The sequence below is a fragment of the Pollachius pollachius genome, assembly GCF_949987615.1.
Source record: "Pollachius pollachius genome assembly, chromosome: 4".
Lineage (NCBI taxonomy): Eukaryota > Metazoa > Chordata > Actinopteri > Gadiformes > Gadidae > Pollachius > Pollachius pollachius.
In genome coordinates this window covers 17,671,213-17,699,212 of record NC_136937.1, presented here as the reverse complement: position 1 = coordinate 17,699,212, position 28,000 = coordinate 17,671,213, and the positions used below count along the sequence as shown (strand labels likewise).

The 28,000-nt window shown below is 44.7% G+C and overlaps 2 protein-coding genes across 4 annotated transcripts; one reads left to right on the top strand and one right to left on the bottom strand.

Annotated features, from left to right (window-relative positions):
* The first annotated feature begins 5 nt into the window (after positions 1-5).
* On the top strand, positions 6-16,672 carry agpat2 (1-acylglycerol-3-phosphate O-acyltransferase 2 (lysophosphatidic acid acyltransferase, beta)). Its single transcript, XM_079734538.1, has 6 exons — positions 6-453; positions 8,383-8,516; positions 10,231-10,406; positions 11,950-12,045; positions 13,386-13,458; positions 13,573-16,672. The coding sequence occupies exons 1-6, from the start codon at positions 260-262 to the stop codon at positions 13,728-13,730; spliced, it is 831 nt and encodes a 276-aa protein (XP_079590664.1). The 5' UTR covers positions 6-259; the 3' UTR covers positions 13,731-16,672.
* Positions 16,426-28,000, bottom strand: egfl7 (EGF-like-domain, multiple 7). Of its 3 annotated transcripts, none has more exons than XM_079734535.1 (9): positions 27,817-28,000; positions 24,507-24,772; positions 24,191-24,313; positions 22,361-22,494; positions 21,763-21,858; positions 20,861-21,175; positions 18,352-18,428; positions 17,972-18,134; positions 16,426-17,410 (listed from the first exon to the last, which is right to left on the bottom strand). In XM_079734535.1, exons 2-9 carry the CDS (start codon positions 24,587-24,589, stop codon positions 17,391-17,393), a joined length of 1,011 nt encoding a protein of 336 aa, XP_079590661.1. In that variant the 5' UTR covers positions 24,590-24,772; positions 27,817-28,000; the 3' UTR covers positions 16,426-17,390. The 3 variants fall into 3 exon arrangements, with proteins under 3 accessions (XP_079590661.1, XP_079590663.1, XP_079590662.1); XM_079734537.1 differs by having other exon boundaries at positions 21,763-21,855; XM_079734536.1 differs by lacking the exon at positions 27,817-28,000 and adding an exon at positions 26,939-27,078.

The following is a 28,000-nucleotide window of genomic DNA, read 5'->3' as shown; positions in this document are numbered from 1 at the left end:
TGACGAACGCCCCACTCGCGCTCGCGTTTAGCAACAGATGATACACGTCTCATTTCAATCATAATAGCGACGTTATCTCAGGCCAGCGCGGTGATAATAACAGACACGACTAGCTGGCTCCTCTGACAGGACGTCGTGATGTTCGTGTGCTTTGCGAGGCTTCGTCTGAACGTGGCGCCCTAGCTGACCAGGGCTAGCCGAGCTGTTAGCGAGTCTCCGCTCCGAGTCTCCGCCGATCACTCTCTCCACATCCACCGCCATGGACGCGCTCTGGACGGCCCCCTTCCTTCCCTTGCTGCCGCTGCTGCTGCTGCCGCTCCTGATGTGGACCAGCAGCACCTTCGTTTTCTACTTCAAAAAGTGCTTCTACGTGGCCTGGATGATGTGTCTGGCTCTGCTGGCCATACCGTTATGTGTGCTGAAGAGCGGGGGACGAGACGTTGAGAACATGAGGTGAGTCGGAGCATACACAACACCCTGGTGGTCCGTGGTGAGGGGCTACCAGGAGCTAACCCGGCTATCTGTGCCATGGTTGACGTTAAACAGTCTGCATGAGACTAGGAGGACGTCGCGTCCTTTTTATCAGAAACCCCATCCATGGAGAGCTATATTACTTGAAATGTGTTGTGATGGTTGGTTGTATTTAATGACAATGAACTCACCACTATTGCCCCTCATGGCACAGCTTGGGTCTCTATAACTTTGGTTATGCATGCCTTTGGTTTTTAAACCAAAATCAACGCTCGCAAGCTTGAGCAACTTTTTGAAAAGAAGCCTGGGAATTTAAAGGCGTCACGTTTTCTGAAAGTGTTGTGAAGTTATTGAACTCTTCCGGCTTCTAGGTCCAGACTGGCTAATGAAAGACCGACGTTGATTTGATAAAGCACTGCGACGTGGAGGAAGCTCGCCTAGTGGGAACTTTTTTAGGTCGCTTGAGGCCAAAATCAAAAGATCATATCACCACATGATCTTCATGTCACACAGGCCTACATGCTCCGAATATGATGTACATATAATTCACACAGTAAATATAATTCACACAGTACACATAATTCAAACAGTACATATAATTTACACAGTACATGCAGCCTTGGAGGAGGATCGATGGGCCAGTCCGGCTCGCTGTCCATTATGGAGAAAAGTCGTTATGTAATTTACTACTTATTGTCGTGGCACACAGTACTTGGTGACCTGTTGTTGTTATACATTCACCTCGGATCCCCCAAGGACAGCGTTTGCATGGACTTTTGGAACAAAACCAAACCCGTGTTTTCCAAAGTGACAAGTACTGAGACCAGCAGCTCTATGGCTGTGATACATGGCTTGTTATTGGATGAATTGTATCATTGAGGTTCCCAGTCCTTATCCTCAGTTGCATGTTGTGACAACTTATTTATGTCAGTGACAACCACAAGTTACCTTCAGAAGCCTGTTCTTCATAGCCTGCAGGCATGGCTGTTGTGTCATGTTCCGCCCGTGTGCTGGTCGTTATCCCCTGCCCACTGAGTCATCAACTGTTTTACGGTTCACTAGGAGAAAGATCATTGTGATTCATGAAGCTTATCGCAAGTTGCCACGTTTTATGGACCTCTCTGTATTACGAAACGGGAGTCAAGGCATCACTCTGTCCCTTGCAGTTTCTGGTTTTCATGACCATCTCCAACGACAGGTTTGCTTGATCCGAGGTTAGGATTTTACTGGTGTTAACAGCCCCAAACTTCCTCAAAAACAGTCCCTGTCTAATCTTTTTATAGAACATTTGACTACAGTTATTATTAATCCAAAGGTCTTGTAGCCATTCAATGTTGTGTACACTTATGACATGGATGTCAAATAGAACAGGCCTGGCTGAAGTTCCTTGCATCTGTAATCTGCCAGTCAGAGCTCATCAAAGTCCACATTTATAAATATCCCTATCAGTTTACATTGGCTGTCAGTCTTTGACCTGCGTTTTTATCACTAATCCCAATACAAGTAGCCTTCCTTCAAGGGATAAAGTATTCAGTTGTGTCATAGATCAATCATTCCTTGTTCAACAGCATATGAATCTTAATCTCGTATTTTGGTTTTCAATAAATGAAATTATTTCTCAGCCTAATCCTAATCAGTTCAACCTAATTCATACTAGTGTACAGAAAACATTATTTATCAAGGCAGACGTCATGAAGGGGAACTCCTATTAAACACACAGATTTAGGGTTTGCTCTGAGGAATTGTATCCAGTTGGCACAGTCAACTGTTGTTGAGAAATATCTATTGCACAAACTGCATTTGGCTTCTGTAATAGTCATCCCATTCTGTAACTTTCCGTTCACGTTTTTGAAGGATGAAAGACAGATTGGCTGAGCAATAGCGATTCCATTCTGATCATGTTGTTAGCCTAGCGATACCAAAAAACATGACAAAAAAAACATAACTCTTGCCTAGCTGACTATGAGAGTGCAATAAGTAGTGTCTCAAGACCGATGGTTAGCTGCCCATTAGCCATAGACTCTGGCGAAACCACACAGTCCAGAGGCTGTCCATGCACCGCAGGCGGTCGGAGCTCCAGTTGTCATGTAGTCAATAAGCCTGTGTCTACCCCAATAAACAAATAGGACACTGGTAGGAGCTGTTATAATGTGTCTCCTTGTTAGACCGTTGTCTCTTGAAATGGCTGCATCCAACTGAAGCTGCCTTGCAGAAGATGGGAGTGTTTTACATGTAGGCCGTACACGATGTTCATGAGAAGTTATAATGGGTAGGCCTATTATTAGGCCGATTCACAGGGCATTTCTTGTCCCATTTTCTGAACAAGTTGAATCATAACGTTCTTCATTTCTGTGTTTTCCAATCCGTCCTGTTTTCTCCTGTCCAGGTTTTAGACACAATTAAGTCACTTTGGCTTAAGGCATTTAAAAAATGACTAAATGACGAATGGAAACGTTAAGACATATGTTTTGTGCATAACAAAAGTGCACAGCTATATTGTAATAGAGAGTGTCCGATTTCGAACAGTGCTGAAATGCAAAGACGGCAACGACTCGGATGTTGTTGAAATAACAGGAAGCTTGTGTTGCTACATTTGATGTTAAAAGGTTTCCAAGATTAGACAAGGTATTAGAAATAAAACGCCATTACAGACATGATGCACTGAGTCTCACTAGTCCAGAGTTTAGTTCATGGTTTGTGTTCTGTTTTGGAGTCCATCAAAAATGTATATGGATCCCTAAGAGATGCCAAACACAATTACTATGTGCACATTAAAACCACAGGCCCTGCACGTTGAGCACACTTGGGGCTCCAGGGACACAGCTGTTGAAAGCCTCGGTAATATGGTTAGACTTTCAAGCCACTGAGTGATGTATAGCCCAGTATGAAGACTATTCACGGTTGGCAGTAGCACTTGCTTACAATATTTCAACTAGTGCCAGGGGGCTAGCGTCCTGCGGTAGCGCGTAGTACTTGGAGTACCGTAGAGTGGGGGGGCTTGTAATGTCAAAATCTCACATGAGTGAGATTCAGATTCAAGATCATGTGAAAGTCTACTCTACATTGGGGCTTTTGGCTCACTGGTCCCCTTGCCCTCAATTGGGTTATAATTCGTTTTTTACCTGAGAGTTTGATCCTTAAGGAATGGCCCCTCCCACATTGCAGTTAACCTGGTTCACATATTTGACTAACACTAAGATGTCTGCCATTCTAACTGAATGGACTGTTGACGGTAGCGATGCCATTGCCTGATATGGGCAATATGTAAAGCGGTGGCTCAGGAGACCTGTTGCAGCACTGCCAAACCACAGCTATCTTCCCTGAGAGTTCCACCATATCCCCTAGTCTTCAGTGAAGTGCCTGAGCTGTTAGCACTTCAGTAGCCGGCAAACCAAATCCTCTGCAACAAACTAATGTACACACACTATGCACAACATACAAACTGCCATTCAAAATAGGAATGCACTGATTTTGAAATTCTGGTCAGATACCAATGTTTGATATTACATTTTGGCAGATTCTGAAACCGACTCTTTGTTTATGTTGTAGTTAGGTGAGTGCTGCATTCAGTGCTCAACTATTGTTCTTCTTAAGTTGTATTCTTTCTTTCTTTATTATTCTCTACAAACTTTGGGACCTATCTCCTTCCTCAATTTCTCACCTAAATACTCCATTCCAATTTTAAAAAGTTCATATTAGATTGGAATCGCGCGCTTCTTTTCAGATTTTTTAAATATTTTATACTTTTTAGGATATTCTTCTTTTAAAATACTATTTTTTACAATGCAAGTCAATAGGAGGACGGCACAGCCGTCCTCCTATTGACTTGCATTGTAAAAAAATTCTCATTGATTTACGCTGAGGTTAGAGCGCGAGGCTTTGCAGGCAGTGTTGGGCAGTTTTTCTTGCTCAATTTGACTACTTTTTACGACGTTCATGCAGCGTTGCCAGATTAGGCGATCTTCCCGGCCAATTGGACTACTTTAAATAGCGTTAGGCTGGAGAAAATTAGCATTACCAACCAATTTCGGCTGGTTAAAAAAACGGGCAGGATTATTATAATCCTTTTCTACAAACATCAATCAATACCATACATTTCATAAGGCATATATTTTGTGCAGCTAGTACCACTATTACTTCAGCTACTACTATAACTTCAGCTACTACTATTACTTCAGCATTTTACCTTTCAGATTTTTCAGCAGTGCAGGGCAGTACATTTGACCTTTCAGATTCTTCAGTTCAATTCCTTTTACGTTTCTGCATTTTTAGCAATGCTTTTCATTCAGATGTCACTTTATTTGTTTCCAACCATTTACATTTTATTTTAAATGCTGTGCATGTGTGGATTGTTTACTCCATTTTCCGTTTGCATTTGTTCACTCCATGTTTGCATTGTTTACTCCACAAATCCCTGCACATGATTTAAGCCATTTAACTTTTCTTTATGTCTTAATATATGTGGCTTTATTCAAACATATTTTCAACCTCACTTTGTACTACAGCAGTCACCGCAATTTCTGCAGGAAATGCATTTTCTAGTTATTTATTCCCCCTTCTGTTACCAGATCTCATTTAATGTTTAGTACGTGTACTAGTGCAATTAAAAATAATGAATCTTCTTCTTCTTAAACAAAGAAATATATATATTAAAAATAACTTGGTGGTTTTAAAGTCTTCATCAAACAATCTTTAAATGCGCACAAATTCAACACACACGCACGCACGCGCGACTGTTTGGCGTAGATGGCAGGTTGTGACGTTCAATGCAGTTGCAGGGTTCTTCTCCATCTTGTTGTTGCACCTCACCTGCCGATTCTTCATTAGCATTCTCCTCCTGTGGCTTCTGATCGGCACATGACTAATTAACGCCTCCATCATTGCTACTTCTGAAGCGTAATACAAAGGATATTATCATGTTTTGTTATTGCATTCTACCGCCCGGTTTTACCCCCCCCCCCCCCCAATTGTATTTCCGATTAGTATTTGGTCCGCTCTGTGTCGTCATGTCAGTCGTCTTCCACAGTGGTAATTAAGCTTGCGACCGCACAAAACCGTTCCAGAATGCTAGCGTTTGCTGCTCAGATAAACACATTGTTGACTCGGTGACATGAATTTCCCATGTCACCGGCAATCTATTTTCAGCGGACGTTTCCCGCCAAAGTCATGGTCATCTTGACTTGGAATGCTATTGAGGGATCACACCCTCACAAGTGTACACTAGAATATTAAGTTGGGCATGTGTAACATAAAATGCAAGTCTAGTGCTGCAAAAAATTATGCATAATATGTCATATATTTTCTAGTAATATGTTACACTGCAAAACATATTTCCTGTTTGTGTCCTAACTTTAGTCAGTTTTAGTGGTGGTATTGTTTTTTTATGAGAGACGCCGAGATCGTTTATTGGCCTGTGGCATGTGCCACCGCGACCACTGACATACCACGGCATATGCCGTTCAGAACGGTAACTGAAAGGAACGGTAACTGCCGTTCAGGTGGAACGGCATATGCCGTCCAGGAACGGTAACTGCCGTTCAGGAGGAACGGCATAGCACGCCCCGCCTCCTCCGTATAATTTCAGCACGCCCCGCCTCCTCCGTATAATTTCAAGACAAGTATTGCTGTAAATGTAAAGCTATATATATTTGATCTTTATTGACACTATATCACAACATAACGCCGTAAATAGAGGGATGTATACGTTTCTCTTGTCCGTTCTGTTGTTAGGATATGTGCGATCTGTTTGTTGTTGCTTTTATAATGACAGTTGCTTTTGAACAGCCGGACTTGCTCCGGTGACGGTAGTTAGCCTAGCCACCTAAACAGGTCTGACTAATCGATAACAGAGATTTAGAGCTATAGTCTATGACTACAGAGGCAGGTCCCTATATCTACCATGGGGTGGCACTGTAGCCTATGGCTAGACAGTCATCCATTTTTCCACTCGTGTTTTATCAAGGTGTCCTAGTAGCATAGCCTATATAGCCTACTGTATGACTGCTTCAGCTCCAACTATCCAATAGGCCAAATATTAAGTTTTGCATTTGTTCTTATTAGTGTTTAACCAAAAAAATAAAGTAGGCCTACAGGTTCCTATCATTTAACACTGATCCAGTGTCATAAACCTTTCTATACCGACATGATCCAGTGGTATCATGGCATATAGGCCAACCGTTTTTTCCGCTGGCATGCCAATTATGTTAATGGAAAGTTCCATTTCCTTCTGGAACCGCCGTTCTTCCACTGGCATGCCACTCATGTAAAATGATATTACCGTACTTTCCGCACTATAACGCGCACCGGATTATAAGGCGCACCTTCAATGAATGACCTATTTTACAATTTTTTTCATAAATAGGGCGCACCGGATTATAAGGCGCATAGCGTAGAAGATACTGCAGTCAAACGTTTGACTGGGGATGCGTTATGCATCCACTAGATGCTCGTCACGCGCAACGCAACTGTGAGGACGAGTTGCTGCATTTAGCAGATATAAAACTGGAACCTTTATGACAAAAAAGTAAAACACAATTACGCAGTTCCAAACCTTAGATTTTTTAAATATCTTGCAAACGTGAATGATACAAAGTAGAGCATCGCACCCTCGAATCTTGTAGTGTGGCCAATCTTCCGCCCGATTTCCTGGCTCTGTGATCGTATAGTGTGACCTTCCGTGAGTAAGCGCAGTAAAATGCTGTGTGCACTGACTACGATAGCCGTAATGCTGCAAGCGGTGTGGCTTTATCGTAGTCGTAGTGAAACATTTTATTATTATTATTAAATTGTTTTTATTGGTTTTTCATACTGAAACATTTTGACAGAGCGCCGTTTACAACCAGTATGGATCAACCAATTAACCAATTGATCCATATATAAGGCGCTCCGGATTATAAGGCGCACTGTCGTTTTTTGAGAAAATTACCGGCTTTTAAGTGCGCCTTATAGTGCGGAAAATACGGTACCAGTTTACACTGGCACCTACCGTTTTTCCGCTGGCATGCCACTCATGTAAAATGGTAATTACCAGTTTATACTGGCACCTACCGTTTTTCCACTGGCATGCCACTCATGTAAAATGGTAATTACCAGTTTATACTGTCACCTACCGTTTTTCCACTGGCATGCCACTCATGTAAAATGGTAAGTACTAGGGATGTGCAGTAGTATTCGAATAATATTCGATATTCATATTCATTTTGCTATGATATTCTAATATGCTGTGGAGTCGTGTTTGTTTTTGGTTGACTATATTGGTGTGGGTTGAATAAGTTAGTGTGGTGGCTGATGCCAAGAACTCTTAAACTGCATTTAAAGTTCTACTACTATTATAATTTACTTCCTCACTCTCTTGGCTCCCCTCACCACACTTTGCATCTGTTTCCGTGAAGCTTGCGATGGGTGCCTTCTGCTTAGATTTTGTCAGCTGGTTATACTTCAAGTCCACCATTTTGTGTATGCATTTAACAATATTGCCACATAATGTTATTGCCGATACATTTTACAATCACTGCATTTAAATAATAGACTTTTAAATAATTTGAAAAGTTTTTGAATCTTCTCCAACCGAAGTTATTTCACAGTTGTCATTGATTGAATAAATACAAAACGTTTGTCTATCACGCTACTCATTCAATAGAAGTTAAGATGGCTGGGCTAATACTGACCATTCATACAGTGAATACGAACCTCTGTGATCACAGAAAGGTGGTTGAAAAACGTCCTGCAAAATGCCTCAAATAATGGACAAAAAGAGTGGTAACCCTGATAACTACACATAATGCGTCCCCCGTGTCCAAACATACTGACCTTTTGTGGTTTCAATGTCCTACAAGTATCTCCCTGGGGAAATGAGTACAGAAACCAGTTACCACGTGTATAAATACATTTTGCTCTTGTCCTTACCTCCAGGGTGATCCGTTCCCTGGTGCGCCACGTGAAGTACTTCCTGGGCCTGCGGTTTGACGTGAGCGGCTGGGAGCACCTCCAGACAGAAGGGCCCTATGTCATCATCTCCAACCATCAGAGCTCCCTGGACGTGCTGGGTATGTCCTAGTGCCACCGCTGATACAATGCACCGTTGTTACCGTCCAGTAATAATAGTCCATTCATGGGATGATGGTCCTTTCTAATGAGGGAGTTTGTTGCTATATTGCTTTGTTCATCACCAATATTCATAGTTGAAGGTTCCTCTCTTTAACAAACATGCTCACCTTTTTGTTCTTGGATGTGACCGTCGAACATGCTCACCTGCTTTGGAGCGACACGGCTTGTGAAGGACACAACAAATGCATATCTCTTTATTTTCAACAGTTTATAAGGGCAGTGTGTTTTACAAGGTATGTATTATTATTGTATGTTATGGTTAGGTTTTGACATCTTGTTTGGAATCCCCTAGATTAACCCTGTTTTTTAAATGGCCCCCCATCTATTGCCCATATCACCCAAATACACTGGGAATAAATGATCCAATATACATTTTCTTAACACCACCCACCAGTCATGCTATAGTGAGATCACCTCCAGCAGGTCTTACGTGGGCGTCTGGTTAGTCATTGATCAATAAAAGCCCTATGGCTTCAAGAGAACAAGCCCACGTGGAGTGGGATTGAGATGGAGAAACTGTTCCTGTTCATTTTGTATCCAATCGGTGCTTGGAATTAGCCTGTGTTGTCGGAAAAGGGATGACTGGTCATGACCCAGGGTAATTTAGCCCGGCAGAAGACTAACAAGTTGCTAAGTAAAACGCCATGCTGCATGCACTAGCATGTTTGCTAGCTGCGGAGAGAAACACATCTCAGCTGAAGCAGGACTCGTACTAGCTGCCCGAGGATATGTTTGCAGTGAACTGTAATCTTAGAGCATGGTGTACTTTGCTGTGGTTGTCTTTCACTTGTCCAAACAAGCCCTTTTCTTACCGCCATTCCTGCTCCCGATCTTTGGTTACACGGTCAAGGTGGGCCTCTGATTCTGATAGGTGGTGTTTGGGTTCTTCCCAGGTCATGTCACTTCCATTATATCTTCTGTTACTTCGACCCTTGAAAACGCACGTACTACCACGTGTACTACAAGATGTAGAACACAACATTGTGAAGGCCATGGTGATAAGCTGACCAATGGGGATCCCAGATATCTCAAAACAGTATGTGATGAAATATTGATTTATCATTTTTGAAGTGATTACGAAGCTGTCAGGGTAGTACGCTGGAATGTGGAGTGGTTCAACAAATGCAACTCTAGAAAAAAGAGTTTGTATGAAGTATTATAATCCATTGTGACCAAATGTACATATGAATGTGTAGCCAACCTTTTCTCTACTTCAGCTGAACTGTGTTGATGAGATGGCAAATATCCTCAGTTTTTGCTGCTTACATATGTGGACAAGTGACTTAGTTACAGTCATTTATTTCTCTCCAAGTTCCTAATCCCTCTGGAAACTGGAATCCACTCCAAAGAGCAGCCAATCTGTGTTCTCTGTGTTCTTCCAACTGTTTTCCTTTTTAATTTAGAACATGTTTTATTTTTTCAGTGTGATTTAGAAAATGGTGCTATATTTTCTAAATCACAGCGATAAATGAAAACATGATCCCTTGTCTGGAAAACTCAACTTTGTAGTCTGAGATGTCATTTACAAATAGCATTCACGTCACTAAGGGAGGGGGTTATGACATTCATGATATAAATTAGTTTGGACTTAACGTTCCTAACACGCAAGCCTGTGATTAACTCAGCTGTCATCTCCCCCCCCCCCCCCCCCAGGCCTGATGGAGGTGCTGCCTGATCGCTGCACCATGATTGCCAAGAAGGAGCTGATCTACGCCGGCACGGTGGGCCTGGTCTGCTGGCTGGGCGGCATCGTCTTCATCAACCGCAAGAAGACCAGCGACGCCAAGAGCGTCATGGCGGAGGCTGCCAAGACCATGCTGGATGACCAGGTGCGAGTCTGAGATGACGTGAGGTCAGCGGCTAGAGTCTGAGATGACGTGAGGTCAGCGGCTAGAGTCTGAGATGATGTGAGGTCACCGGGTAGAGTCTGAGATGAGGTCAGCGGGTAGAGTCTGAGATGAGGTCGCCAGCTAGAGTCTGAGATGAGGTCGCCAGCTAGAGTCTGAGATGAGGTCGCCAGCTAGAGTCTGAGATGAGGTCGCCAGCTAGAGTCTGAGAGGAGGTCGCCAGCTAGAGTCTGAGAGGAGGTTGCCAGCTAGAGTCTGAGAGGAGGTCGCCAGCTAGAGTCTGAGAGGAGGTCGCCAGCTAGAGTCTGAGAGGAGGTCGCCAGCTAGAGTCTGAGAGGAGGTCGCCAGCTAGAGTCTGAGAGGAGGTCGTCAGCTAGAGTCTGAGATGACTTGAGGTCAGCAGCTAGAGTCTGAGATGACTTGAGTCTTTACATTAATTCCCACTGGGGGCAGACGAGCTCATATCTGGGTCAACGGCATTTCTCCAGCTTTGCTTCTTTCCTTTTTTTTCAACCAATCACGTGATGGAGGCTGGGCTATGTAAGCGCGTAATGGGCTATTAACAGGGGACCCAAACCCTGCCAGCAGTAGTAAGCTGTAAAAATAGTGCCGTTAAAGGTTTCAAATCAACACCCTGCTTTTGGCCGCCGTAGAAATAGACTTATTGAAAGCTTCATTCACCCGCACAAATTATGTTTCTTAAATAGAATCTCCGGAACAAACAGGGAAACCAGGCAGTGTCGGTCCAGGCTCTGTGCCCCCCCCCTTATACGTTCTGCTGTAACATCTGACTGCTGGATCACAGGTTTTGCTATAACACAGTAGGACTGCTGGATCAGAGGTTCTGCTATAACACAGTTGGACTGCTGGATCGGTGGTTCTGCTATAATACAGTAGGACTGCTGGATCAGAAGTTCTTCCATAACATAGTAGGACTACTGGACCAGAAATTCTGCTATAGTAGGACTGCTGGATCAGAAGTTATGCTATAACACAGTAGGACTGCTGGATCCCAGATTAACTGATTAATAAGTCGCTTTGGATAAAAGCGTCTGCTAAATGCCCTAAATGTAAATCTAAATGTAAATGTAATAACGATAAGTTAATGTCCTGTTGGACGCGACTCATATTCTGCACCCAACAACTCAAACCAGAAACACTGACAACCCCATTGACTGCTCGATGTATCTGCTATATTTGAATGTATAAAACCCACCAGAGCTCTTCACTTTCCAGTTCCGTAAGGAGCTTTAGTAAATACTTAGACTAGCTGTTTTCTTACCGACATTTTGTCATTGTGATGATACACTTCTGCATGTAAATGGATGACTCCATTTTAAGGCTGTTTATTGATCCTTCCAGCGCTCTCTGTATCCATAGAAGCCCTCTCACTGATGCTCATTAGAACAATCAAGATGTGTTTTCCTTCTTCTAGTAGGCGCTGTGGTTTATTTTAGTGCTGCCTAGTTTTACTTATTGGGGTGTGAATAGGTGGTGTTGAACAGTGGAAACCTGTGTTCCGCAGATCCGCCTGTGGGTGTTCCCCGAGGGAACACGGAACCAGAAAGGAGATCTGCTGCCCTTTAAGAAGGGGGCCTTCCACCTGGCTGTGGCCGCGCAGGTACGCCCTCTCCTCTCTTTCTCCGTCAGCCTTGTCCTCCAACCTCCTTTAATAGTTTATGTATGGACTACAGCACTTTTTTAAGGTGCTCATGTTTATGCATATTTAATGCATGGACAAATGGGAGTCAGAGGAGTGTGTTTCTGATACTAGCCCTTACCCTGAAATTGAGTTCCCTGTATTGCCCAAAGGGTTTTTATTTTCAACTCAAGGGGGTGCTGGAAACATCCAACTACAGATTAGGCCCTATGTAGAGGATAATTATTGGCCAGAGTTCAGATTGTGGGATCTTATTTATTCCATTCCATTTGTTGCAAGAAGGGGGTTGTTATTTTTACTGAACAGCATGACTAATAGCTGAGCTCAAATTACAAAGTGAAGAGTATGCGCAAAACGAAACAGTGAAGCTAAAACTGCAAGCCAAAAGGAGGCAGATAGGGATGACGTCAAAAGTGTAACACTAAATATGAGACAAGCCTCCTCCTCCTCGTGATGACTGAGGATGCTTCACCTGCAGGGAGAGATGGATCTCCTTTACTTGGGGGGGCGGGGGGAGAAATACAGGCAACCTGGGACAGCAGCTTATAGATCACCAGGAAACTCAGCACATATCCTTCCAAAGGTGCACAGTGCTGAAGTGTCAAAGGCCAGGGGAATATAGACATTTAGGCCATGATGAAAATTGTTATTATACTCTTTACATACCAAGCAAACTAAACGCGCGTTTGGACAGCTTGATTTTTTTTCTTGCGGGCTCTCATGGGCCTGGTGTAGCGCCCGGCCCGAACTGATCTCTGGCAGTTGGGTGAGGGAGGGCTGTCTCTCCTGGATGATTTACCTCAGTTCTGCTCCCTGGGTGCGCTGTGGTAAGGCTGGGCTCCACTTGATGTCATGGCGAACATACCGTTAGCCTATCATAAAATACATATTTTGGTCAAATTGGGATATCACTGTGTCTCAATGGCTATATCCTAAGCCAATCAGAATGCTTTAACATTACATAATCACAATCTGCCCTAGTCATCTATTTGATTTGGGCATTTTTGACGATAAATTCCAGATGAACCGTAAAATATGACTTGGGCAATTATTCCTAAGATTATGAAATAATGCTATCAAAACGTACAAATTTTGTGTTTTTGTTTGAATGAAAAATAAATGTAATGTCTGTTCAATGCTGCCCTCCTGGCCAGGTCTCTCTTGAAAAAGAGATTTTAACCTCAATGAGACTTTTACCTGGTTAAATAAAATACGCTATGAGGTTAACGATACGTGTTCTTTAAGTGTTGGAGAGAGATTTCCTTGAGGTTGTTGTCTAAAAAGCTTTTCCCCTACCACAGGCACCCATCATTCCCATCGTCTTTTCATCGTACAGCAACTTCTACCTACGGAAAGAGAAGCAGTTCAATTCTGGTGACTACCCTCGAACCATTGCTTACCGTCTTTCTTCGCTTTACTTCATAAGTCCAGCGTAAGTGCCAGTACGGGCCTCCACTTCTCTACAATCCGTTGTTTGTCCCTCCGCAGGCACCATCCGATTGAAGATCCTGCCGAAGATCGACACCAAGGGCATGACGTCGGACGACGTGGGTGGGCTGCTGGACACATCCTTCAACGCCATGCTCACAGCCTTCCGGGACACCGCCGACTCCGTGCCCCAGAGCAATGGCATCCTGCACCACTGAACCCCCCCCCCCCCCCCGCCCCTCTGCTGCTTCTCTCCTTCTCTCCCCCCCCCCCCCCCCACCCACCGGATGACCCCTGACCCCTCCCTACCCGACCAGGAAGTGACATAAGACGTTGGTTGTGCCCACACGGCCGTGTTGTTGCGGGCCTCTAGTGGGCCCTCCCCCTTCAGCACAGAGAGTCCTTAGACCTAGCTGTTTCCTTGGCGCCAGAGGTGTGACGGACACCATTGCTCCCCCCCTCCTCCTCCAGCCCCCTTTCCGTATGGATGTCTGATGTGAGGTCGTCATACAAGCATGCATTTTGTTTGGATTGCTCGCTTCATTTGTTTTTAATACATTGTCCTCTTTTCCTTTTGGCCTTTTCAAAGTCCTACCATTTCAAGTGTCTTCATCAAAAGCGTTTGGTTTATTTTTGCCTCCTCATTTGTTGCCGCTTCAGTTCTGAACATGAATGTTTCTTTTTATTTTTTTGCTGTTTTTTTTTTCATATAAGTGTCAACGGACGTGTGGGTTCTGCTGCCTTAGCCTCAGTGAGCCGTTCCCTCGCGTCCACACTGCTTTAAGCTCCCTCTGGTTCTGGTTGACTCGTCCCCTTCCCTGCATTCCACTCTCCGGAGGCCGCGGGTCACCCCAGAATTGTTTACTTGCGTCATCAGTAAACAAACGTGTCCATTTTGGCTTTAAAACTCACCGACTGCTCTAGGTACAACACGCCGTAAAAACGCCTTACGGTAAAGGGAGGAGACGTTGCCGGAAGAACGATGGATACAGAAAAGGGCGCCATACTTCATGAATGGACTTACAATTTACAAAGTTGTGCATTGTTGCTGTACTACCGCTTTTGGCTTTGGGTTGTTTTGCTTGCTTTTTCCCAATGACGAGTTCACGCTCTGCATGGCACAGGACGCAATGCACGTCTTCTCCCTGGATCCTCGGGTCTTTGAGCTCTATTTATTCCTACTTCTGATTTGCCTTTTCATTTTTGTATTCTTGTGTTTTTCCCAGCTTTGCCCATCCCGAACCATTTCTACAGGTGAACATGCTCCATACGTGTCAAAGTTAGGTTTTCAGTTAAGTGCCATGTACAAACTAGTGATATGGTGGATGTCCAGAAGTGAAGCTTCCTGTGGGTGTGTTCTAGAGGCCTTCAGGAGACCCTGTTGTTCTCTGTGGTTCTCCAGGCCTCTGCGCTCTGTTCCGCTTCAGTTAACAACCATTATCTATCAGGGTTACGGTTAGCATTCGCAAAGTGTCACAAAGCGTTTGACCTATTCCCCATGTGTTCCATGAACAAACGAGGGACTGGTTCGGTCTACGTCATCTTCTACCAGAAGGGCTTGGCCAACTGCTGTAGTAGGAAGTCCAAGAACCGCTTCACTCTCTTGTTTTTAAATTGTACAATATTGTAATGAAACACAGCGGTTTTAGTTACTTGATATTCCAGTGAAGTATGACTGAAGATATATATATAGATATTTTAAACATACTTTGGTAATTCTTTCAGGCCAATTTCCTTCAAAAAATATATAATTTGTATTGTAATTGAGTATTAAAGGTTCATCTTATCAGATTGTATCTGACAGAAGTCCCTGTGATCAGTGGTGCAGCTTGGTTTTGATTTGCAGTCAGGTCAGCACATTTCAAACGCCTGCTAGCATTCACCCTCGTCTACAGGTTCAGTAGCTTGTCTGGAGCCCATTAACGGCATGTGAGAATGTACAAAGCATTCAGCCACCCCTGTGCTTCTGACACAGCCAGCCCTCGGGTGTGGAGGGGAGATATCTTACTGCGTTTGGGTTGGCACGTCGTCTAATTGGTATTTAATTGAAACCATTGGCCCAAGTGTTCCTTTTTATCATTAGATGTTGAGCCTTCTAAGGAAACGCTTTTGGAAGAATCCTATACATGTTCTTGTTGTGAGACTATATGCCGTTGGTCATCGTCACAGAGCGGCTTGTAACGGACTCTGTTTCACCACCAGATGTGAGGTTGATCGGTCATCACGAGGTGTTTTAAAATGGAGCTGTTTGTGACATCAAACATGGGCGTGTCCACCACAGAGGGTGGATTGTAACACTAGTCATCTACCCTTCATAGAGCTGAGTGGTTGAACCCAGAATTTCCTTGTGACATCACAATTTCCTATTTGTGACTAGATCAATTTTTAAGTGGCTTGTAATGACTAATCAATCAACCTCACAGCAGGGTGTTGAACAGGGGAGCTTTAAGGATATAGCTGCTGCTCTTATAGAATAAACAACATATATTTAATTGCCAAAAATATTATTGCTCAATAATACTAATTAAGTATGTTATATAATATTATTTTCCCTTTCATATGTATATTGAATAAGGTTCTGATCATTTCAGTTTTATCTTGGCAGGCTGAATATTCTATGATACAACAAAAAAAGTCACTAATTTTGATAATTGATGTTTAACAAGTTTATTTTGTTATTTTCATATTAATCTATGATTTCAAAGTGTGTTATGAGCTTCGAATAATGGCTTTCAGGCTCTGCAACAATCCTGCTGTTTTGATTAGGCTCTTGTTCATGAAGTTAGTGAGAAGAGGTTGGGAAATACTGGTCTAGAATACTGGTGTATTCTAGACCATATAAAAGCACCTTTGAAATGTTGCGTTCAGGTGGTGTGGGACAAACAAATTACGTTCACCAAAGCTATTAAGGTGTTAGCTTTAGACTGAAATGAAAAACAGCACTGGCACACGCAACCTGCTCAGCCGTGTGTGTGTGTGTGTGTGTGTGTGTGTGTGTGTGTGTTTTCCATGGTGTGAGTGAATGCATACACACTTTGCATCAAAGCCCATAATAGTATCTATTAAACACGGATGTGGTGTTCTCGATTTCGCCAATAATGCGTAAATGTGTCATGTGAATGACATGGCCAAATAAAGCTCATGTTTTGTTTTTTTCTTAGTTTGATTTACTTAATGTCTGTCTTTTGGAACTCATTGACCCTCTGAAGTCGTATTTAGTTCTTACATAATTTCTGTATCTCCTGGAGTCAACAAATGCAAAAACCCTTTTGGTTCAAACATTTTATTAGGAAATGGCACAAAGCACAAGCCTGCGCTGCTAAATACACAAGTATAAAAGTAACTATAATTTAAATAGATAAATATAGATGTCAAAGGCTGCCTAAACTTGACCTCTTTGCTAAAGCGTCTATTACGACCCTTGACCCCAGATTGTCTCATTCACATGTCACAGGGATTGTGTAATTGCATAACTATATCTCGGTGCAGCTACGATTGCAAATTGTTGCGTTGACATGTTGGAAGGGAAGGGCACTTTTAGGATCGCTGTTTATCTGATTGTTAATCTTATTTTATCAGTGATGTAAATCCAATGAATTGAATAATATTACTTTTTGGAAAGTCAAACTCAGAACATTGGTATCATAATTCACAGGAATTTCATAATATAATTAAACATGTCTTCAGTAAAACTGCAAGTACATTTTGAGTCACTGATAATTGTAAACATCACAGATGGCTTATGAGGTGTTTGGTAGATTTCTTGCCATTCTTTATACACAACCACACATATAAGGGCGTAAAATGTATTCCAAATGCGTTTTTGTGTCATGAAGGTTGTAGGGTCAGTCCTTCAATGTCACCATCGCTCCTTGCTCCTAGTTCTCATTGCAGGAACCTAAAAAGAAGTTAAAAATATTAGTCAAATGTTTTTATTAATTATAATGCTCTATACAGCATTAACCAACCATAATCGTATTAACTCAGCATAATACATAAGCATATACTGCATATGTATTTATAAAATATCTATACAGTAGCAATATAAAATAGCAATATTACAATATGGAAGTATTTTTAATCAAATTCAAATTAATCTATTCTCTTAGACTTTTCTAGTTTGTTTAGCTGTTTGGAATGATCTGGATCTGGGTTTAGATCTGGGACCACGACTATGACCATGGTTTAGATCTGGGACTACGACTATGACCGTGGTCTAGATCTGGGACTAGGACTATGACCTTGGTCTAGATCTGGGACTAGGACTATGACCTTGGTCTAGATCTGGGACTAGGACTATGACCTTGGTCTAGATCTGGGACTAGGACTATGACCTTGGTCTAGATCTGGGTCTAGGACTATGACCCGGGTTTAGATCTGGGTCTAGGGCAATGACCCGGGTTTAGATCTGGGTCTAGGGCAATGACCCGGGTTTAGATCTGGTCTGAAGACCACTTACAGGTGCCGAGGCGCTCCTCCAAGAAGCCGATCTGCTCGCTGAGAGACTCAATGCGGTCCAGCTGCCTGAAGGAGTGTGTCAGCAGGGTGGTCCGGTCCGGGGGGCCCTCGTCGAGGGACAGGGGGAACAGGCTCTGGAAGGGGGTGAGGACCAACTGCAACTTCTGGATGTGTGGGAGAGCAAGGGAAAGGGAGAGAGAAAATATATTCAGTGTAATATTACAATTTCACTCTTCATTACTGTGTGTGTGTGTGTGTGTATTTTACATTTTTCGTTTTTGTGTGCTTGGAAATATGGTCAATTTAATGTATATTGTTTAAATTGCATAATGATGTACGCGTGTGTGTGTGTGAGTACATGGTTGTGTGCAAATCCTTTACCTTCTCTAGCATCTCCACTCTATTCTTAAGGCTCTGCACTTCCTCTGTTGTGTTCTCCGCCAGCTCAAACCTTCCACCTGCACACACACACGCATAGACACACACAAAAAAAACCCACCATTAGCCCTCTCTACCAGAGCAAACAGCTGGAATCAGCTCACCGGTCAAACAGCAGCGATCAATAGGATCAATCATCTCATGGAGCTCACAAGCCCATGAGGATTGAGAGCGTTCTGACCGTAGCGCGGCCATAAATGATCCGCTCCCCCGGCGGGGGGTGTCTGAGCGCTGACACGCAGGCAGGTGGGGAGTGATGAGCCGTAGAGAGGCCAGCAGGGAGAGTAAAGGTAGTGATGGATGCTGTTGTCGGCCCCAGTAGAGGAAGCGATAGGTGGGACCTGTCGACGTGCCAGGATGCTATAAATAGACCCCACCAGTAAATCACGGTGTGTCATGACCACCCGGGTGGTGGGGTGGTGGGGGGGGGGGGGGGGGCATCGCTCAGAGCAGACGAAAAAGACGGACCCAACAGTGTCAACAAAAGAGTACTTGTGTTGCTTGGCCTCAACCCCCTGGGCACACCCCTACGTCTGGGGGGGGGGCAGAATCACGCCCGCTAGGGGTCTCTGGTTCATGCAGAGTGAGTCGGATAAAAACTAAAAAGTGAGGGAAATTTGTCCCAGATGTTGTGCGTTATCGAGTCAAGCACGAGTTGGGAAACAGGATGGGAGTAAGGGGGGGTGTTGCCGATGACCCCCAGCAGACGTGGATGATGGCGACTCAGAATGGAATGAGGAGACGCTGCCAAGAAGCAGAATCACAGAAAGAAAATACAATCAAAGAAAGCGCCAAGGAAACCAATAAACGATAACGTTTCGCAAACTGAAATAGAAGCCTATCAGCTTTTCCAGAAATGCTGTGTGCTGTTAGGGAATGTTTTCTCTGTGATTTCCGTCAACATTTTATTTATGCATATGAACGCTTGATGCAGTATGGAAACATGCTGAAGAAAGTTGTCGGAAAAAATGGACAGATTCCTTTCCTCGCATTCATCAAGTTGTCTGTGTGTGTGTGTGTGTGTTTCTGATTGTGTGTGTTAATATATATGTGTTTGTGTTTTTTCTGATTATTTGTATTAATGTGTGTGTGTGTGTGTGTGTGTGTGTGTGTGTTTTTGTGTGTATGCGCGTGTATGTTTCTGATTGAGTGTGTTACACAACTTTAAACCACCTCATCAATCAATATCATGTAAACATCTTGTCGCAGACCCATCATGTTGTGTCAAACTCCACAGAAAGTTGAGAGAAACAGCAGACGAAAAACGTTTGGAAACCCATTTACGAATGGAGATGGATTGCTTGTTCTTCGCACATGTGCATAAGAGACTGTCCCTATTATATTATTAGCCATATGTCAATTCACTAAGGTCCCAACAGACCCAGAGCTGGAAAGAAACAGTAGAAAACGTCTCTCACAAGCATCTCCATCCACTTAGATCCAGTTCTCCAATAGCGGCAGAATGAGGCCGGAGGGGCTTACAGTGGAATGTCATCGGAATGGCTACCCGAGTTCTGTTGTTTTGTTGCTAGGATACAGCAAAACACAGACGTATACTAGACTCCCTTTGTTTCTAAATAAAGGGGTGATGGGGTACCAGAACGAGTTAAAGTTGGATGTCATCGACCAAGACAAGGCTGTTTTACAGGAATGGAGGGGATAAGGTTTAGATGGAGAGTTTTAAAAGCGAGGAATAATCCTTCATTTTAACTACCAAGTATATCTTTATTTTATTGTATTTATTAGTATTGTTTTTTATTCAGTAAGCTACCGTTTCAAATCCATTGCCCCTCCGAGATCAATAAAGTTCCTACTACTTCTTCTCCTCCTACCACTACCAATACTAATAAGACCACCACTACTGCTACCACTATTACTGCATCCACTACTACTACTACTTCTACTACTCCTACTACCACAACCACTGCTAATACTACCAATACTACTGCTTCTACTACTACTAAAACTCACCCCCGCACCCCACGAGGTGGGGTGCGGGGGTGGGCCATAGGGGGGTCTCCCAAGGCGGTGGGGTGGAGGGTGGGGTGATGGGTGGTCCGTTGTCGGTGCCAGTCTCAGTGCATTATTACTCACGGTACGAGTTGAGTGTGGCATAGCGCGTACCAAAAGTAATAATGGACCGCGAAGCTGGCTCAGTTTGCTTTCTCCTGTTCCCAACCACCTCCACCGCCACCACCGCAATGAGCAGAACTAGCTAGCAGAGCAGAACTTGGACAACGCCTTTCCATTTACGTTCACACACAAACCATGATGATAAGAACTCTGGGGGTGTTTATATGTGTGTGTGTGTGTGTGTGTGTGTGTGTGTGTGTGTGTGTGTGTGTGTGTGTGTGTGTGTGTGTGTGTGTGTGTGTGTGCGCGCGCGCGAGTGTGTGTGTGTGCGTGTGCGTGTGTGTATGTGTGTGTGTGTGTGCATGGGGGGAGGGTTTACCTGACTCATCAGAAGCGGGGTGGTGATCGCTGAGTGCGGTCCGGGTGTGAGAGGCGGTGGTGGTGCCGGTGGTAGTTGTGGTGGTGCCGGCGGTAGTTGTGGTGGTGCCGGTGGTAGTTGTGGGGCGGGCGGCGGTAGTTGTGGTGGTGCCGGTGGTAGTTGTGGGGCGGGCGGCGGTACGGGGACACGGGAGGCTTTGGCAGACGTGGCCGTCGCCCCCCAGCGTGAAGCCGCGTCGGCACGCGCAGCGAAAGCTCCCGGCTGTGTTCACACACTCCTGGGAGCAGGGGGGCTGCTGGGAGCACTCGTCCACGTCTGGAGGTCGGGGAGGGGGGGCACGGTGTTTACAATGGGGGACTGTGTTGTCGTGGGATACGGATGTGGGGGCTGAAGGAGAAGGCTGACGAAGCCAAGGCACCATCCTGCCCACTGTTTATAGCCATGTGACATTTACTCTATGGGCGTATGTGTTTGTCAGGAACTAAACTGCAACTTGTGTATTGTATGAGGGAAGGAACCATATATATATATATATATATATATATTTAGATATAGATATCTATAAATAAGGAAATATATTTCAGGTATTTAGCCAATCAGCTAGTAAAGTTATGGTTAAATCGATAAAAGGTTTGTAAATGTGTGTGTGGTTTTACACAGTATATTTAGCTTTAATTTAATTGTTTTAATTGTTTGTTTTGTTAAATTAGTAGTAGTATTAGTGTGTCAAACGCTGTGTGTGACACACTAATGCTACTACTACTAGACTGTGTGTGTGTGAGTGTGTGTGTGTGTGTGTGTGTGTGTGTGTCCGTGCGTGCCTGCCTGTATTTGTGTGTGTGTGTGTGTGTGTGTTTGCGTTTGTGTGTGTGTGCGTGTGTGTATGTCTGTGTGTTAAATACCTGTATGGCACCTGTGTCCCATCCAGCCCGGAGGACACGCGCAGCGGTCTGGTCTGGTACAGCTGCCCCCGTTCACGCAGCCCTGCTCACACACTGCTGGGAGAGAGCAGGCAGAGTGTGAACCACCAGCAGCAGAACCAGTGCAGTAGAGTCTGAGACAAATGTATTGAAGACCACCGTAAAGTCAATTCAGGAGAAGCCTTCATCTGTACAGTGAAAACAGACCCAGGACTAACACCATCACGTCATTTAGGGACCGAAACAGGGCATCGAGGATCAGCTCAGGGTTAGGCTTCCTGCTAAAGGACGCAGACATTGGGGATCGAACCCAGAACCCTTCGACCCCAGCCACGACACTATCCTCTACCCTAACTTTATATCATCATCCTTTAACTCATCCAACTCTGTCAACTGTTTTTTTACGTTACTTACACGTTTACAGACAGCCCTTTCAACCAATAATTGATCAGTCCATCAGTTGACTTTAAACTTACAAATAACACTATTCATCTGACATAATTGATCATAAAGCAGATTTCATAGTGGGGCAAATACACGAGTCTCCTCAACTAAACCATCTTCCATTATCTGTCTTTACCTTGGTTGCAGTTGTGAGAGTGGTACCGTTGCCAGCCGGGGCAGCAGCCTGGGTAGGAGGAGCGGTGGGTAGAGGGGTGCGGGGAGGAAGCTGTCGTTCTGCTCACCTGGCGGTACGCCACCCGGTACACCGTCCTGATGGAGCAGCAGGACAGAGGTACTGGTCAGGTGGGGGCTCACCTTGTTCCTTAAGGTCCTCATGGGGGCGGCCGGAGACGTGCCTCGAAAACATTCACTCATTCACTCTTAATTTCGTCTCCATGGGTCGCTGAGAGCAGGCTCTCGCTGATGACCATGCAGAGAATATACAGAATCAAACGGTACAGAAAATACAAAGCATGAAACAAGAGGAGTCCATCGATTAAAGAAGTCAATGCCACCGTAGTGTTGGGTGAAGCAGTTGGTTACTGAGAATTTAAACTGACCAATGGGTGCGACTGTAGTGAGTTTTAAAGTACATTTAGTATTTTCCATGTGTCGGGGGCCACAGAGGCTGAAAGCAGACTTCCTCTGTTCGGGGGGGGGGGGGGGGGGGGTGAAGTGTGGGCCAATCATCGGAGCGAGTTTGATGAGTTCCGAGGTCCAGTCCAATAATAATATAACATAAATCCTTCCATAAACAGACCATGTTAGTGAAACTGGTGAAGGTTTTTAGGAATTCGTAGTATGATCAGAGCAATGCTCACTTAAATGATCATTCAAGTGAAGGGATGGAGGGGGGGTGGGAGGCGGCATGGGTATGAGAAGGTTGTGAGGTCTTCATGCTGATATTCTGCTTGTATAGAGAGAGAGAGAGAGAGAGAGAGAGGGAGTGACAGAGAGAGCAAGACAAAAATAGAGCCAGATAGAGAGAGATAGAGAAAGATAGAGAGAGAGAGATTTTTGGCAGAGACAGACGTGAAATCAGAATGAGAGCAGAAACGTGTGTGGGATTCAGAGGAGGGAGACTGCTAGGATGGGAACAAGATCAAAACGGAGATAACGGAGGGAGGGAATTCGGGGGGGGAGGGTGGGGGTGGGTAGTGGTGGCGAAAGCAGTAGAAGTGGAGTGCGTGTGGGTGGGTATGGAGATGCTGGCCAATATAAACACTACTTGGTCTCTGTGGGCACTGTGGCCGCTTATTTCCCATAGTTAAAAGAAAACCACTCCACATTTACAAACCCCAAAAATACACTGTGAGGCACCCTGACCCAGTTTGTGGTGTGAGATACAGATTGACCCGGAGTAGATACACCATAGGGGAATGCTGCCCTATGCTAAGTATGATTTGAAATGCCCTATTATTCATGTTTGCATCCTAACCATAGGAACGCTAAGACCCTAGAGATATCGCTCCCCCCTAGGGGTGCACCGATTTATCGGCCGTACTTTGGTTGGTTTCCATCTGCAAATTAGATGAGTTAGATTTCACTTAAGGTAGTGGCCGAAGTTTATCTGCTATGTCGAAAGACCCTCTCTATTAAATCTATCATTTCGTTTTTTTGGAAAAATATATATATTTGTATCCCTGCCACAAAAAAACAATTAAACGAACAAAACCAATGGTGTCGGTATCAGCTATCAACCAAACTGTTATTTGAAACATATTTGGTTATTTGGTTTTGAGCCAGAATTTCACAATCGGTGAATCCTAACCCTCTCCCTGACCAGATAGTACAGATAAATTAAGATAAGATGAGATGTACTTTATTAATCCCGAGGAAACGTATAGACGGACACTGCGGACGCAGACAGGCGGCTCCCACCAGCGCCCTCAGAGCGATGGCGTTGGTGTAGGAGTGTTGAGCGTGAGTAAGCGGCGGCGGGTGTCTCTGGGCGGCGGGTCTTTACTTGTACGTGCTGCAGACCCGTTGGCCTGGACAAAGCGTGATGTAAGGCTTGTGCACAGGCTGGATGTGGGATTCGGTTGCCATGACGACGCGTTGAGGAACGTCTCGGCCGCACACCCTCCTCCTGCCATACAAAAGAATACAGAATCAGAGACCGGGATCATGTATCTAAGGTGAATTAATCAAACGTGTGAGTTAATTATACGAGTATATTGCAATGCCGTTCTTGATTAACGGACGGATGATTGATGGTTGGTGACAGGGGTGAGATGATAGAGCTTGGTTGTGATTATGAGTCAAATATCTGTTGCTGTTACCCATGGTGAGCGAACAGTTGCTGGGCGGCCGTCACCTGGAGGAGGAACAGGGAGCAGGAGAGAACCAGTGTACAAGGGGACATTTCTTCCCGCCTTTCCCCTTCTACTCCGTTCTCCTTCTCAGACGCGCTCTCGCTCGTCCTTCAGCGCCAGTTCTCTCTCTCTCTCTCTCTCGTCCCGGAGACGAGGCGTCGACCACGCTGGTCGAGAGGCCGTTTCTTGTTTCCTCACACACAGATGTTGCGTTGTCGAGGGTGACCAGCTACCTGAGGGGAGCAGAGACACAGGGAGATGAGTTGGTGGCTCGGGCAGAACCGCGATGTTAGGTTTGGTCTGTGCAGGGTCTGGTATGCGTGCGCGGAGGGTGTTTTAACGGCGGCCCCTGGAGATTTTAATTTTAAAGTTAGTTAAAGACAACACCTGGCCCAGCATGATGTAGCTCTGGAGTAAACACAGGCAGGTACTAAACCTCTTACATAGAACCAGCTTTATGGCAAAGGGAAATGTGTTTTGAAGTGTGTGTGCATGTCTTTGTCTGCATTAGTGCATGAATGTGTGTTTGTGCTTGTGTGTGTGTGTGTGTTTGTACATGCATGTGTGTCTGTGTGTGCATGTCTGTTTGTGTGTGTGTGTGTATGTTTTTACATGCATGTCTGTGTGTGTGTGTGTGTTTGTGTGTGCATGTCTGTGTGTATGTGTGTGTGTGTGTGTGTGTGTGAGTGCGTTCAGGTCTGTGTGTGTGTGTGCGTTCGTGTGTGTGCGTGTGTGTGTGTGTGTGTGTGTGCGTCAGTACACGCATGTATGTGTGCAGCACTACTAGCTCTTTATTACCTGTGTGGATAATGTAAAAAGAGGATGACAGAGCCACATCGGTTAAAACCTCTTCGTCCATCGTCTTCAAGAAATATCTAGCATCTACTCTGCATGGCTCAGAGGGCTCATGGCAATATGTTTATGACTTAGCACACCCAGTGCGACTACTCAGACCAGCCTGGGAATACCTTCCACCCCCCCCCAGGTGATGGAGGGCCACTGTGGGAGCGAGGTGCGGGAGAGCGCTCGCTAAGTGTGGACGTGATGCTAAGCCTGAGTTGACAGCTTGTTTTTTTTGCTAACCCTCTGATCTCCTGATGGCCCGCTGCCCAGAGACGAGACACGCAGACACACGCACACACACACACACACGCACACATACGTCGCCGTCTAGCCTGTATTCGTTCACACATCACCACGACGTGACGCCAGTTTCTGCTCTGCAGGGGGCTGTGTATGTGTGTGTGTGTATGTGTGTGTGTCTCTGTATGTGTGTGTGTGTGTGTGTGTGTGTGTGTGTGTGTGTGTGTGTGTGTGTGTGTGTGTGTGTGTGTGTGTGTGTGTGTGTGTGTGTGTGTGTGTGTGTGTGTGTGTGGTGCTTTCAGAATGGAGCATTCACTGGTAAATGGAAACATGGCATTTTCCCAGACCGCTAACAACAGCAACCCAATTACAACAGTTTCCCGGGACATGCAGGAAGTGAATAAAAGTGGTTGGAAAGGTTACTATCGTCGATATTTCATAAATCATTCACAATAATTATAATATTAATGATTCTGTGCTATCAAACACACTGTATGACCGTTCGATTTGAGAATCAATGTGTTCATCATTAACAGTTCTCGAAATTAGATTCCTTTGCTTGAATTTTAACCATTGAGTTGAAGCCCTGGTGAACAACTGTAGGTGCATATATATTCCAATGAATACGACCTCTGCGTCACTTAACCAATGAATTACGTTAACCAAAAGGGGGCACTGTTTTACAGCTGTTTTAATAAATCAGCTTCTCAAGTTTTCAATGTATGCGCCCGCTTAACTCTCTCTCTTTCTCTCGCTCTCTCTCTCGCTCTCTCTCCCCCCCCTCTCTCTCTCTCTCTGTCTCTCTCTGTCTCTCTGTCTCTCTGTCTCTCTCTCTCTCTCTCTCTCTCTCTCTCTCTCTCTCTCTCTCTCTCTCTCTCTCTCTCTCTCTCTCTCTCTCTCTTCTACTCTTTTTTCCCCTACCTCGCTCACTCAATTACTTTATCTTTCCCTCCTGACCCTAATACACAAACGCAAACACACACACACACACACACACACACACACACACACACACACACAAAAACACACACTCACACACAAACACACACAGACACACACACACACACACACACAGAAACACACAGGCACGCATATCTAAACTAGATACTGTGATTGAAAATATATGAACGCATAAATCCCGAAATAAACGTTAACAAGACATAAAACTGCATGTTCTTGAGTAAAAAAATGTTCCATATCAAGTTAATGTTTGCCCCATTGAAGACATTCCACCACTGCATGCCAGACGGTAAACAATGCGCGGTCGGTATATATAGTTTACAAATAACCTGCACGATGCAACGACATACAATCACCTTCTATAAAGATCTCCTCCCCACGTTGTATTCCTACAGTGTGTAGAACTCTCGAGTAGATCCGATTGTGTATAAACCCCCAAAAAACGTCCTCAGAAGTGAGTCCCGTTATATTCCATATCCATCATCCTCCGCGCTCTCTCTCTTTGTGATTCTGGGCAATACAGCCGTGGGGGCCCCAGGTCTGGTGTGAGACTCCCTGAACACACTGGTCTGTCCCGGAGCGGGGGGGACGGGGGGGGGGGGGGGGCTTCCCCTCGTTCAGATGGATCCCCGCAGCAGACGGCGGCGGGACGGGGAACTCTTGCGTGACGTAGCCTATAACAGTTCTTCGCTAAGTCTCCCCTCTAACAACTCGCGAGGAATTGAACCGTGCACCCCTACCACCCCCTCCCACCCTCCCACCCCGCACTCCGTTCCTGCATAGCTGGGAAGTTGCGTTTCCAAATTTTGGGCTGTAACTATCCACGAACAGAATCTGTTTTAGTTTTAAAATGCGGACCAAATCGGATGCCAGTGGAAAATTATTCTTCACTTCAGGTTTAGACGTTAGTTGTTGAACGTTTAAAACAAATTTTCTGAATCTAGATTTGAGAATACGCCTTTTGTGTCAGTGGTTGATAATCTGGTGTGAACATGGGTTTATTAATTAAAAAACACAATGGTAATCAGTTCAAGTTCAAGTAACTTGAAAATAAACTTTATCAGAACTTCCAAGAGAAAAGTAGGCTATTGAGTTAGATTAATTCGTTTTTCAAAAAGAGTGAAACCACGTACTCAAAATAAAAAACGACCCAAAGCGAGAAACAAGCCCATTTCAGGAGGACCGTTTGCTTTAGTAAATAAATAAATAAATAAAGCGGAGGACAGTATCTTACCCTCGATGTATGAGGTCATCAGGTGCGTGTGTGTGCGCGGGCTTGGTGGAGGCCCTGGGGCCCGGCTCTGAGCGCTGCCTGGACGGAGGACCGGACTCTTCCATTGTACTGGACGATGGTCACTGCGCTTTCATTCGATAAAGATATTAAAAAAAACCTCTGTGGTTAGTAATCGGTGCTCCTT